The 13634-nt window shown below is 41.0% G+C and overlaps 1 protein-coding gene across 1 annotated transcript in view; it reads left to right on the top strand.

Moving 5' to 3' along the window:
• The window catches only part of anos1b (anosmin 1b), a 135415-nt gene that overhangs the window by 40189 nt on the left and 81592 nt on the right, over positions 1-13634 (top strand). The window contains exon 2 of the mRNA XM_048604656.1: positions 5619-5666. Coding sequence (XP_048460613.1) covers positions 5619-5666 — 48 coding nt within the window. The remainder of the gene's footprint in view (positions 1-5618; positions 5667-13634) is intronic.

Raw genomic sequence — 13634 nt, 5'->3', positions numbered from 1 at the left:
CACAGGAAATTTGGCACTGAATTAATTTGTGCAAGAGTCCACTGTATGTGGGAAATTGGTATGAGATAATGCAGTCAGAATCTTTGTCAGCTCAGGGATTACTTATCCATTCAACCTGAGCATGATTCTAATCTAAGTTCTAAACATCAGTACTTTAACACACATGATGGCAGTGTTGATTCTTTGGCCGTGAGGTGTAGGCCACCAGTGCAAGAGCTGCAGTGGGCGGCCCAGTCAATTTTAGGAGCCAAACATTATTAATTATGCTGGCCAGCTCAAATTGGCCTGAAGAGGTAGCACCTCACTTGTGACCTCTACAATTTATGTTGCCCAAACATGTCTAGCAGGTAGGTTAATCTGGGTGTTGGCTGCTTCACAAAACAAAAAAAGGTACAGCACATAGAAACTATTGTCCAAACATTCTTTGTGGGTTTGCTCCACTGAGGCCACTGAAATAAGGCTTACACTTTAAAGGATCTCAGCCAACTTTTACTGAGCAGAACCTTCCCAGTGAATGCGCCATCTGTTTGGCAGTTGGAGTTGCATTTGGGTCCATCAACCAAGAGATCACAATATGCATTTATTTGTGGGACCCTCATCTGAATCATCCAGGCACCTAAAGAGGCTGAGAAAATTATTTTTGAAGTAGCTGTGACATAAGAAACATCGGTACATATGGATCTGAAGCTCCCACTTTGCTCAGTTACCTCCAGGTGCAAGGAGTTAAAATTTCCTACTGTTAGTTGATAAGTATACAAAGGCAAAAACAGCTCTTGTGAAACAGTGGTAATATCCTTCCTTTGGGCCAGCAGTCTGAGTTCAAATTCCACCTGTTCCAGAGGTGTATTGTAACATATCTGACATAAAACATAGAACAGTACAGCACAGTACAGGCCCTTCGGCCCACAATGTTGTGCCAAACTTTTACTCTAATCCTAAGGTCTATCTAACTTCCACCCCTACCTTATACCATCATCCATACGCCTATCTAATAACTGCTAAAATGCCGCTAATGAGGCCGTCTCCACTACCCGCTCCAGCAATGCATTCCACGCCCCGACCACTCTCTGAGTAAAGAACCTACCTCTGACGTCTCCCCTATATCTACCTCCACTCACTTTAAAACTATGCCCCCTCGTAATAGCTACCTCCACCCTAGGAAGAAGTCTCTGGCTGTCCATTCTATCTATACCTCTGATCATTTTGTACACCTCTATCAAGTCACCTCTCATCCTTCGTCGTTCTAAAGAGAAAAGCCCTAGCTCTCTCAACCTTTCCTCGTAAGACCTTCCCTCCATTCCAGGAAACATCCTGGTAAATCTCCTCTGCACCTTTTCCAGCGCTTCCACATCTTTCCTGTAATGAGGCAACCAGAACTGGACACAATACTCCAGATGTGGCCGAAACAGGCTTTTGTATAGCTGGAGCATAACTTCACAGCTCTTGAACTCCATCCCTCTATTAATGAAAGCTGACACACCATACACCTTCTTAACAACTCTATCCACCTAGGTGGCAGCTTTCAGGGAACTGTGGACATGAACCCCAAGATCCCTCTGCTCCTCCACACTGCCAAGAATCTTTCCGTTAACCCTGTATTCTGCTTTCAAGTTTGTCCTTTCAAAATGAATCACCTCTCACTTTTCAGGGTTAAACTCCATCTGCCACTTCTCAGCCCAGCTCTGCATCCTGTCAATGTCTCTTTGTAACCTAGAACAGCCCTCCGCACTGTCCACAGCGCGACCCACCTTCATATCGTCCGTGAACTTACTAATGCACCCTTCCACTCCTTCATCCAAATCATTTACAAAAATCACAAATAGAAGAGGACCCAGAACAGATCCTTGTGGTACACCACTCATAACTGAGCACCTTGTTGAATATTTTCCGTCCACTACCATCCTTTATCTTCTAACGGTCAGCAAATTCTGAACCCAATCTGCCACATTTCCCCCTTTCCCATACCTCCTTACCTTCTGCATGAGCCTACCATGGGGAACCTTATCAAACGCCTTACTTAAATCCATGTATACCACATCCACTGCTCTACCTTCATCCACGTGTTTGGTCACCTCTTCACAGAACTCAATAAGGTTTGTGAGGCGTGATCTACCCCTCACAAATCCATGCTGACTATCACAAATCAAACTGTGCCTTTCCAAGTGATCACAAATCCTATCTCTCAGAGCCCTTTCCAATAATTTGCCCACCACTGACGTAAGACTAACTGGCCTGTAATTTCCGGGGTTATCCTTATTCACTTTTTTTGAACAAGGGAATGACGTTTGCCCCTCTCCAATCTTCCGGCACTATACCTGTGGACAGTGAGGATGAAAAGATCATCACCAAAGGCCCTGCGATCACTTCCCATAGAATCCTTGGATAAATCCCATCAGGCCCCATTTTCAACTTCCTCAAAATTCCTATCACATCTTCCTTACTAACAGCAACCACCTCTAGCCTACCAGCCTGTTTCACACTGTCCTCCTCTACGACTAGGTCCCTCTCAGTTGTAAATACCGAAGAAAAGTATTCATTAAGGATCTCTCCTATCTCTTTAGGCTCCGTGCACAAATTCCCTTTACAATCCTTGATCGGCCCTACCCTTTCTCTGGTCATTCTCTTATTCCTCACATACGTGTAAAAAGCCTTCGAGTTTTCCTTGATCCTATCTGCCAAGGTTTTCTCATGCCCCATTATAGCTCTCCTAAGCCCTTTCTCCAGCTGATAGTTGATTAAAGTATCTCCAGAGATATGTATAAATTAAAATTCCAGCAAATGATGACCTCAAAATAGTTGACAAGTAACATTTTTTCATGAAAATAGCTGTCTTTCTGAAAAGCTGTATTTGCATGGAGCGCCCAACAACAGATTGCCCAAATGTTTAACAAAATGGGCTGAATTTTCTGATCTGGTGAAAATCTGTAGTAGGGCATGCTTTTTATTCAACTTTGCTGGTCATTGGCCACATTCACTTGTATAAGGGACTTCCAGTGATGTTTGAATTGTACCTGGTTTGCCTACATCAGAAATGGCATTGGCATTGGGGAAGAGAGTGAGCTGACCAGGAATACTTAACATGCTGGCTGCACTGTAAAGAGAACAAAGTATTTTTTTGATTTTTTTTTCACCACAAAACAAAGTGACCCTTTACATTGGAAACCACCCCTCCTACACAGCCATGATAGCAATATCAGATGTCCAGATAGCACGATAAATCCCAACGCCCATTATGGCTAAGGCACAAATGATGGGCAGTCCGTTAGGTTCTGTCATCAGTTCTGTACAAACATGGGTAGTTGAGTATAACATCCACAGTCATTCAAGCATAAAGTTCTGCCAACATTAGAAATATCAAAGCTTGGAAAATAGGATCAAAAATAGCATCCTGTCATTCGTATCTGCTCCACCAATCATTGTGATCATGGGTGATCATCCAACTCAATAGCCTGTTCCTGCTTTTCTCCTATATCCTTTAGTCCCTTTACCCTCAAGTGCTCAATTCACTCCTTCTTGAAATCATACAATATTTTGGCCTTGTCTGCTTTCTGTAGTGAATTCCACAGATTCACCACTCTCCTGGTGAAGAAATTTGTCCTCATCTTAGTCCTTAATGGTTTACCCCATATCCTTAGACTGTGACCACTGGTTTTGGACTCCCCTGCTATTTGGAACATCCGTCCTGCATCTACCCTATCTAGTCCTGTTAGAATTTTATAGGTTTCTATTAGATTCACCTCATTCTTCTGAACTGTTGGAAAGTATGTAGTGGCAGTAACAGCTTCCCTGCTCACCTTCCATCCTTGAACCTAATATTGTAATTATGCCTGAAATGAGTAGATTTTGCTGTGGAAAATTGGCCTTAATACTTCCACTGCATCAATGTAATGTTATGTGGGGTCATCATTCAAATCAGTCCATTAAATTGTATTCTTGTAAAGTTAAAAGCCTATCTAGTTTTAAAGATAAATCATCCATGGAATTGATTAAATTATCAATATTTTTGACAATCAAAATTGAAACATGCAGTGTAAACAGCTCATTGGTGAACTAGGTCTAATTCACTGAGCAACAGAATCAGTTGCAAAAGAGCAGTTGATGTCAGTGCACTGACTTAGGGACACCTCTCATAATCACTATCCACCCTCTGTGTAAGATGAATTCTTCCCTCAGTGCTTTGGACTTTTGTCCAATGATCTGTTATCTGAAATCTTCGACTGGCAATAACTTAGTTTTAAACCATGCTGTTCAGCCTACAATCTGGTCATTGTTACAGCCATGTTGTTTTAAGATATTAGATTTTGTTCCTGTTAGCTATATTGAAAATATAATAAAACAAATTACCAAATTTTGTACTGAATAGAAAACATTTGCAGTATTAGTGTAATACGGCTGTGTATTTGGAAAAAATGTCTGGGTGATAAATACAGATTGACATTTTTCAAACATTTGTTTGAAGTTTTTGTTGCATACTGCGATTTGATGTCATCATACGTCAAGTCTCAAGTTACCAAATGTGTTATAGGTTTATAAATTTCCTCTGAAGTATCCTAAACAGCCAGCTGTGAATGTGGCAATGTCATTATTAGATCCATCTGCTGTTGGAAAGTGAAATTGGTTCTGCATGCAGTGATCTGTAGATGTTATACGAACTTTGAACGAAAGTTTCTGAAGCCTGGACAGGTTTATTATGCTTATGCAAGGTCCTCACCTTGGCAAATCTTTTTTCTCGCTTATATAAACACGTGGGGCTAGAATTTCTGCTTTGAGTACAATTGTGATTTTGAGAGTTGAAAAATGTATTTGAAATTGTGTTGGTTCAATTACAAATCAAATTCCCAATTTTAATAAAATCATTTGCATAATCACAGCCATAGAATATTCTGTGAACTTGCATAATCAGTTAGCAAGACAGGTTATGTAATTTTTTCCACTTTTCTTTCTGTTAAAAAGGATTTTTTTGTTATTCAAAGATTTAAACTTGGTCCAAGTTCATGAATTAAACTATAAATGGGGTTATCACTGAAATAAGCATTTTTAATGAATGTCAGCCTTGCTCCTGATTTGAAATTGCTAAAAACTGTACAGGTACTTGGAAATAAAATCTGTGCTGGATCATTCTATTTTCAATCACATTATTCTTTTTTAGTAAATTGAATATTTCTTGATACAAAAAAAATCTTTAAATGTGTGCCTACTTATGCCTGTCCTCTTAAGGAAGTTGGTGAAGTTTGAAGAGCCTTCCCAAATCCTTGTAATTGTCAAAATCACCCAGTGTCAACTTGGCGTGTGGCTAGTTTTATGGCCGGAGTCTAGTTCAGATAAACTGGCTTTGAATCAGTGTAAAATATTTTGGAAACATGTATGTAAATGATTTTCCCTTAATAATTTGCCTTGGTTCTGTCAACAAGATCATTTGATTATTTTTCAAATGGCCTATTAGCACGAAGCAATACCGTTTTTGGTCTTAGAATTACAACGTTCTTACCATAAATGACAAACAATTAGAATGACTGAGTAGGAAGCATATACAAACATAACTGCAATTCATTTGTCTGAATGTATTACTTTTGCACAATAAGTTATTAGCAAATTAATAAATTAACCTTATTTTGCAGATTTATGAGATTTTAACTTGGTGTGAAGGTCACAGGAGGTGCGCTCAGGTGAGTGCAATTGCAGACTTTCTTTATATATAGCATAATCCAAATGCTCTGCTCCTCCCCTCCTATTTATTGCAACTTTGCAATTTCAACTTACCTATTTAAACTGGGTGTGTGGGAATGTTCAACATAGTGCCTGCATATTAAATGTATTGTTTGTGTGCAAAATGCTAGGAAGTTTTATTGACAAAGATTGAATTGATGGGATTCAGGTGGATTACAGGAAGAATACAGATGGCTAGATCATAATGAGTCATGAGGAATCTAGTCAAATGGGCAAAACTTAGGTGGTTTATACTGAATTGAATTGAATTGCTTTATTGTCACGTACTCAGATGAGTACAGTGAAAAGTTTACAAGTCATCACTTTTGGCGCCATCTTAGGTACAAAGGTAACCAGGTATACATTCTTTTTAGTACAAGTTCTTAGGAAAAAAGAATTAGAAAATTTGGAGTATTGTGTATAGTTTTGATCGCCACATTACCAGAAGGACGTGGAAGCTTTGGAGAGAGTACGAAGAAGGTTCACCAGGATGTTGCCTGGTCTCGAGGGCATTGACTATGAGGAAGGGTTAAAAAGACCAGGATTATTTTCACTGGAAAGATGGCGGGCTGAGAGGAGACCTGATAGAGGTCTACAAAATTATGAGAGGCATAGTTAGGGTGGATACTCTGATGCTTTTTTCCAGAGTTGAAGTTTCAATTACAAGGGGACACAGGTTCAAGGTGAGAGGGCAAAAGTTTAAGGGAGATATGCGAGGAAAGTTTTTCATGCAGAGAGTGATAGGAGCCTGGAACGCACTGCCAGCAGAGGTGGTGGAAGCAGGCACGTTGGCAACATTTAACAGGCATCTAGATGGTTACACGAATAGGGAGGGAATAGAGGGATACGGAACAAATATGGGCAAAAGGTTTGTTTTTTAGTTTAGTCAGGGCATAATGATCAGCACAGGCTTGGAGGGCCGAAGGGCCTGTTCCAGTGCCGTACTTTTCTTTTGTTCAAAATAAAGAAATAAAATGTCCAACATTGTAGGAGATTGTAGGAATAAATGACAAAATAGAACAACAGTCCTTCCAACCCAGTCCACGCTGGCACCTAGCCTCCAGTCAGCACCAGGCTGTGACTCCAGACCGTGCCAGGCTTCACCTCGAGGGTTGTTGAGGCTGGGAGACCACCCTGGATTCAGCTCGAGACTGGAAGGGAGTTTGTGAGCAACTGAACGCTTTCTTGCAAATTATAGCCTGTAATTTATTCCCACATATCCCAATGCATATCATATAACTCTGAGTTAAAAACAGAAAGTGATTGAGAAACTCAGCAGGTCTGCCAGAATCTGTGCAGAGAGAAACTGAGTTCATGTTTCAAGTCCAATATGACGCTACTTCAAAAGAAGAGTCATCTCAGACTCCAAACATCGACTCTCTTTCTCTTTCCATAAATGTTGCCAGGCCTGTTGAATTTCTACAGCACTTTGTTTTTATTTCAGATTTCGAGCATCTGCAATATTTTCCTTTTATATGCCTACACCCTGGAATGATTTAAAGCATGTAACTTAAATAATGCATTAAATAATCTATTTAAACTGTAAAGCTAGATAATTGGCTCATAATTGTGACTGAATTTCTCATATTCAGAATACAGTGTTAAATATTATGTTCTTTTATCAATGTGTATTTTTCTGCTTGAAGGAATTCTTCAGTTTTTTAGCACTGCTACTTGGTTCATTGCTGGTAATATTTCTCATACATTGCATATTCTATATGTATAGTAGCCTCTAGAAAAGGCCATAGTACCTTTTAATGGATATTGATTAGGTTTTTAGATAAGGTGGTTTATGAAGAGTTCATGCATTTAGTAGGCTGATGATTGCACAATAATAGTCATCAGGCTGGAGTAGGCAGATGATGCTTACATAGGGGAGGTGATGGCTTAGTGGTATTATCGCTGGACTGTTAATCCAGAGACCCAGATAATGTTCTGAGTACCTGGGTTTGAATCCTGCCATGGCAGATGGTGGCATTTGAATTCGATAAAATATTTGGAATTAAGAATCTAATGATGACCATGAATCCATTGTTGATTGTCAGAAAAACCCGTCTGGTTCACTAATGTCCTTCAGGGAAGGAAACTGCCATCCTTACCTGGTCTGGACTACATGTGACTCCAGATCCACTACAATGTGGTTGATTCTTAACTGCCCACTGGGCAATTAGGGATGGACAATAAATGCTGCCTAGCCAGTGATGCCCTCATCCTGTGAATGAATAAAGAAAATGTGCAGTCTCAGAGGCTGTACTCCAGACCATCGTCAGCACCTTTGCAGGGGCTTATGAGAGCATAGGTCTCACCATGAGCATCCATAAGATGCAACCTGGCCTGGCATTGTGGAACGTACCCCTGATCAACAAGGTCCATGGGGAGGCATTAGACAATGTTGACCACTTCCAATATCTTGGGAGTGTCCTGTGGACCAAAGCAGCTCTCAGTTAAGAGATCCAGCACTGCCTGAGGAAAAGGGTGTTCAAGGCCAACAACATCAGATCCAACACCGAGATCATAATTTACAGAGCTGTGGTTGTTCCCACCCTCCTGTATGACTCTGAGATGTGGACTGTCTACAGCAGACACTTCAAAGCACTGGAGCAGTACCACTAGCACTGCCTCTGCAAGATCCCGCGAATATGCTGGAAAGACAGATGCACCAACCCTGGTGTCCTCGACTGGTTCAACGTCCCCAGCATCATGGCACTAACCACCCTTGACTGGCTGTGATGGACCGGACATGTCATCCACATGACCAACACAAGACTCCGCAGGCAGGTGCTGTGCTCCCAGCTTCGAAACAGCAGGTGAGCCCCAGGTGGACAGAGGAAGTGCTTCATTGATGCCGTCAAGGCCTCACTGGCAAATTGTGGCATTCCCACTGACACCTGGGAATCACTGGCCCAACACCATCCAAAATGGAGGAGGAACATCTGGGAAGGTGCTGAGCACCTTGAGATTTGCTGTTGGGAAAAAGCGGAAGCCAGGCAAAAACAGCAAAAGAAGCGCACTCCCACATCCTCTCCCCCCTCCCTTCCCGTGACCACCTTCTCCCCGAAGTGTAACAGAGCCTGTAGAAGCTGAATTGGTCTGTATACCACCTATGGACTCACCTTGAGAGTGGAAGAGAGTCATCCTTGTCTGTGAGGAACCACCAATGATGACGATGATAATTGCACAGTGTTCAAAACTATTCTTCAACTATCACTATTCTACAACTATTGTATTCAAACTATTCTACAACTGTCCTTCAGTTGTAGAAACAGTCTGTGTCTATAGCAGTAAGACCTGAACAACATTCAGGTTTGTGCAAGAAATATTCACACCACATGAGTGTCAGGCAATGACCAACTTGTCATGTGCGAATGTAACCCTTTACCTATGACACTCAACATTACCATCATTGATCAATCACCTACCATGAACATTCTGGAATTACTATTGACCTGAGTTTAAATTGGGAATCCGTATAAGTACTTGGGAGCAAGAACAGACCAGCGACTGAAAATTCTACAATGAATAACTCAGTTATTGACTGTCCAAAGCCTGTCCACATTCTGCATGATTTTGCAGTCTTTCTCCATGTAAATAATAGTCTGCCTTTTCATTCTTCCTTTTACTTTCCTACATTAAACTTCATCTGCCAGGTTTTTACCCACTCGCTCAACCTATCTATATTCCCTTGCAAGTTCCGTATGTCCTCATCACAGTATGCCCTCCCAACTATTTTTAAATCATCAGCAAATTTGGATACCTCACACTGTACTTCCTCTCTAAAGTCATTACTACAGATAGTAAATAAGTAAGGCCTCAGTGGTACTCCACCAGTTGCATCTTTTCAACCTGAAAATGACGCATTAATCCAACTGTCTGTCTTCTGTGTGTTAATCAGTCTTCAGTTCATTAATGTATTACCCCTAATACGTGAGCTCCTATCTTGTGCATAAACTTTTATGTGGGACATTATCAGAAGCCTTCTGGAAGTTCAAATACACTACATCTACCAATTTCCCTTTATTAACTCTGATTGTTATATCCTCAAAGAACTCTAGAAAATTTATCAAGGTGATTTTCACAAGACCATGCTGACTCTTTGTGATTAGATTAAAATTTTCTAAGTACCCTGCTACTTCTTCCTTAATAATAGACTCTAACATTTTTGTGACATCAGATGTTAGGCTAAATGGCCTATAGTTTCTTATTTTCTGTCTCCCTTCTTGAACAGAGGCATCATATTAGCAGTTTTTCAATCTACTGGAACCCTCCTGAAATATGGTGAATTTGGGAATATTTCGACCTGTACCTCCACTATCTCTCCAGCCAAATCCTTCAAATCCCTTGGATGTAGGCCATCAGGCCCTGGTGACTTGTCTGCCTACAGTCCCATTAGTTTGTCAACTATTTTGTCCATGGTAATAGAGATTTTTAGAACATCTTTTCTCCCATTAGGACCTTACTAACCTGATTCCTTTTGGATGTCTTCCAACATGAAAACTAATGCAAAATATTGGTTTAGTTACCTGCTATTTCCATATTTCCCATTATCAATTTCCCAATTGCATCCTCCAGTGGTCCACTCACTTTAGCTACTCTTTTCCTTTTTACGTACCTGTAGAAATTCTTGCAGTTTGTTTTTATATTTATTGCCAATTTGCTTTCATAATCAGTTTTCTCATTTTTTATTAGGTTTTAGCCATCTGATGCTGGTTCTGAAAAATAAATCATTATTCCATGACCTACCAGTAGTTTTTTAGCCACCTTAAAAGTTTTTGATTGAATTTTCTCTTTGACTCCCTTTGTTAACCATGGGCTGTTCATCCTTCTCATTAAGTGATTTAACTAAGTAGATCCTTGATAAGCAAGGGTATGAATGGTTATTGAGGGTAGATAGGAATAAGGAGCAATCGTATCCATGATTTAATTGAATAGTGGAGCAGGCTTGAGTAGCTGAGTGGTCTATCTCTGTTATGACTCATAGGTTTAAAAGTGCCTCAGCATCACCCTCAGCTTTACAGATAATGAGAGTGGCCTTGAAAATTTGTATTTGATTGAAATTCAGACAAGTCAGGGCAGACTCAATGTACCGAATGGCCTCCTTGTATGCTGCAAAATTTCTGAAGTGTTCAACCACCCCTGACCCCAATCTGCTGAGTTTTTTTTCCAAGCCCCAGTCAAGATCCAGAAACCTCAGCCTTCTCGGCCATTAGTTAGTCCAACACCAGACAGATTGTCTGACCATCCAATAGGAATATTGCAGAAGGTTATTTAAATGCAGTTCTTCCACACTGCTGGACTCCTGCACACCCTCCCTTCCTTCCTGTCAGCATTGGGATCATTAACCCTGCCTCTCTCTCTGCAGGCCTGGTACTTGGGTAGGTTTGGTTCTTCTTATTGCTTGCTTCCCCTAGCAAGAAAACCAATGACTTTGTCACTGAGACAACCAACTAAAGTTACAGTCAGAAGTGATTGCATCTTTGAACCCCCAGTCTCAGTTGTGCACCTTTGTTTATGGGTGAAAGTTTTGTTGCCAGCTCCAAATAATTATATAAGTACTTGAAGGAAAAAGAAAGCTACAGGACTACAGAGAAAGAGTAGGGGAGTAGGGTTGCCTGAATTGCTCTTGCAGAGAATTGGCATGGACTCAATGGTCAAATAACCTAAAACTGTGCTGCAACTATTCTATTCTGTAATGGAGTGGAGCAAGAATGGAGCAGAATGTCAGTGAATTGCTCCTAGCAAAATGCAACAGCAGTTTTAAACACTTATGGACAGGTTAAAATAGTGACTTCAGTTTCTCTTCCCTATCCTAAAGGGCTAAGATTAACGTGTCACATCTCACTAATTTGCGTTCTGCTCGTGTAAGGACAAAATTTTCACTTCAAAACTAAAATTATCTAAGTGCTTTCGGATGAAGTTGGTCATCCTGAACCAACTGAAAATAATAGACAAAGTAAATTTTGTACTTCTAATTAAAATCAACCCTATCCTTTAACATTCCATTATGCTCTGGCTCATTTCAATTACAGAAAACAAATTGTGACTAATAATATCCAAGTCAGCTTGCATTGCATATGTAATGGGTGCAGAATCTCATAGCTTCTTTAGTCACTTCAAGGCAAATGAAGGAATGTGTTTAAATGTTTTAGATATAAGCAGTGAAGATTTTAATTAAGGGTTACTTTATATTATCCATCTGCGATAGGGCAGATTTCATTTTTAATAATTGTTATTTACATTGTCTAGACCGAACCAAAAATAAATAATTGCATGGTTAAATCATGATATGTAGCTTGCAGCCAAGTGGCAGACACGCAGGAACTTCAGCATCAAGTGAGACATTCATTATGCCGTGTGGAGTCCCAATCATTTCTTGCGTATTAATTTCTTTGGATGGGCTGTGCTGTTGTTTCTTTCTTATAACTCTACAAGAAATTGTAGAACATTACATACATGTAAAGGTTTCTGAACTCCTGGCAAGAAACACTCACATTTCCAAATGAGTCTCCACGATTAAGTCACTAGTTCATTGCAGTGAGAGTGCAAACTTTTCTTTTGCCTTTCCTCAACCACCAGTAACAATGCAAACCAAGAAAGATGTGGAAAAGATTGGGGTGTGGTTAGCTTCAATAAGTTTACAGAATGGACAGTATTGGAGTCGGCACCATGCAGAAGTTACTTTTCATCCCACCACATTTTTTTTCCAGTGTGCCATGCCTGGGCAGATTTGTCATCTTGTAGAAGGAGCTTCTTATTTCTGCTGGAGCTGACTCTTTAACTCAGTCACAACATTAACATCCTGCTTCTAAGTTTTCTCATCAGTCAGAGATCAGGGTGGGGATGCCATGGTGAACTTGTGAAAGGAAGGATTTCTAATTAAAAGAATGCCAGGGAGGGTCAAGAACATTCAATTAGACATGGATACAAGAGGCTGCAGCAATCACCAGAGTGGAGAGTGGACCTGGAAACTCTCCCACAGGATTGCATTATTATTTAGATGTCCTGATGCGGAATCTGATAGACTGCAATGTCTTTAACTTTCCCAAGAATGGGAGGAACAGGACAACTTCCTTAAGCAAATGGATGTGCATGGAAGACACCCAGGACATCAGCAGCAGAGGTTCGGGCCCTTCCTCTTGGAGACACCGAGAGGAGACAGCACCGCAGGATGTGGAAAAAGTGAGCGACATAGCAGTTCAAGATCCAAGCTCATCACCTGTCACTTTCTCAGTTTTCTCTGGTGCAGCATTCATCAGAACAACACCCCTTACATCTGTACCCATTCCTGTCTATCCAAACGTTTCTTCATGTACCCATGTGGGAAGGTTACACTCAAACTCATCTTCATCCCTTTGCCATCTTGCAGCCATGTACCACAATCATCCCCCAGAAATGTTGTCCTGGTCTCTTCCACACAACCTATTTTTTATCCTCATCTCTATCTACTTTTCTTTTCTTACAGAAAAAGACCTGAGGGATGGGGAATGGATTGGCCCTCTAGCGATTGCTACCTTGATGGCCATGAGCAACATGTGCCTAGCTGATGAAGTTGGAAGAAAGTCTTGTCCCAAGAGTTGGCAGATATCAGCATGACCTACCATGAAAGCCTTAACCTTTGGGGGCGCAGATGTGTCAAGGGATCTGATCCTGTGGCTGGAAACCTTGCGTTGAGAGCCTGTCTTCTTGGAGCTGGAATTCTCTGTCGATCCCCTCTGTCCTGCAAAGGGGCATGTGACTAAAGAAAATGCTGCTGTTGCATTTCTCCTACTACAGCTGCTGCTGTAGCTGGCTCTCTTGTTTCTTGTCAGAGGTACAAGGCAAAGCTGCATAAGCTACCCCCAAGATAACAAGGTGTAGAGCTGGATGAACACAACAGGCCAAGCAGCATCAAAGGAGCAGGAAGGCTGACGTTTCGGGCCTAGACCCTTCTA

Source organism: Rhincodon typus, chromosome 13 (genome assembly GCF_021869965.1).
Source record: "Rhincodon typus isolate 14 chromosome 13, sRhiTyp1.1, whole genome shotgun sequence".
Lineage (NCBI taxonomy): Eukaryota > Metazoa > Chordata > Chondrichthyes > Orectolobiformes > Rhincodontidae > Rhincodon > Rhincodon typus.
Note: the sequence above shows the minus strand (reverse complement) of the source record. Positions and strands in the feature narration are given on the sequence as shown.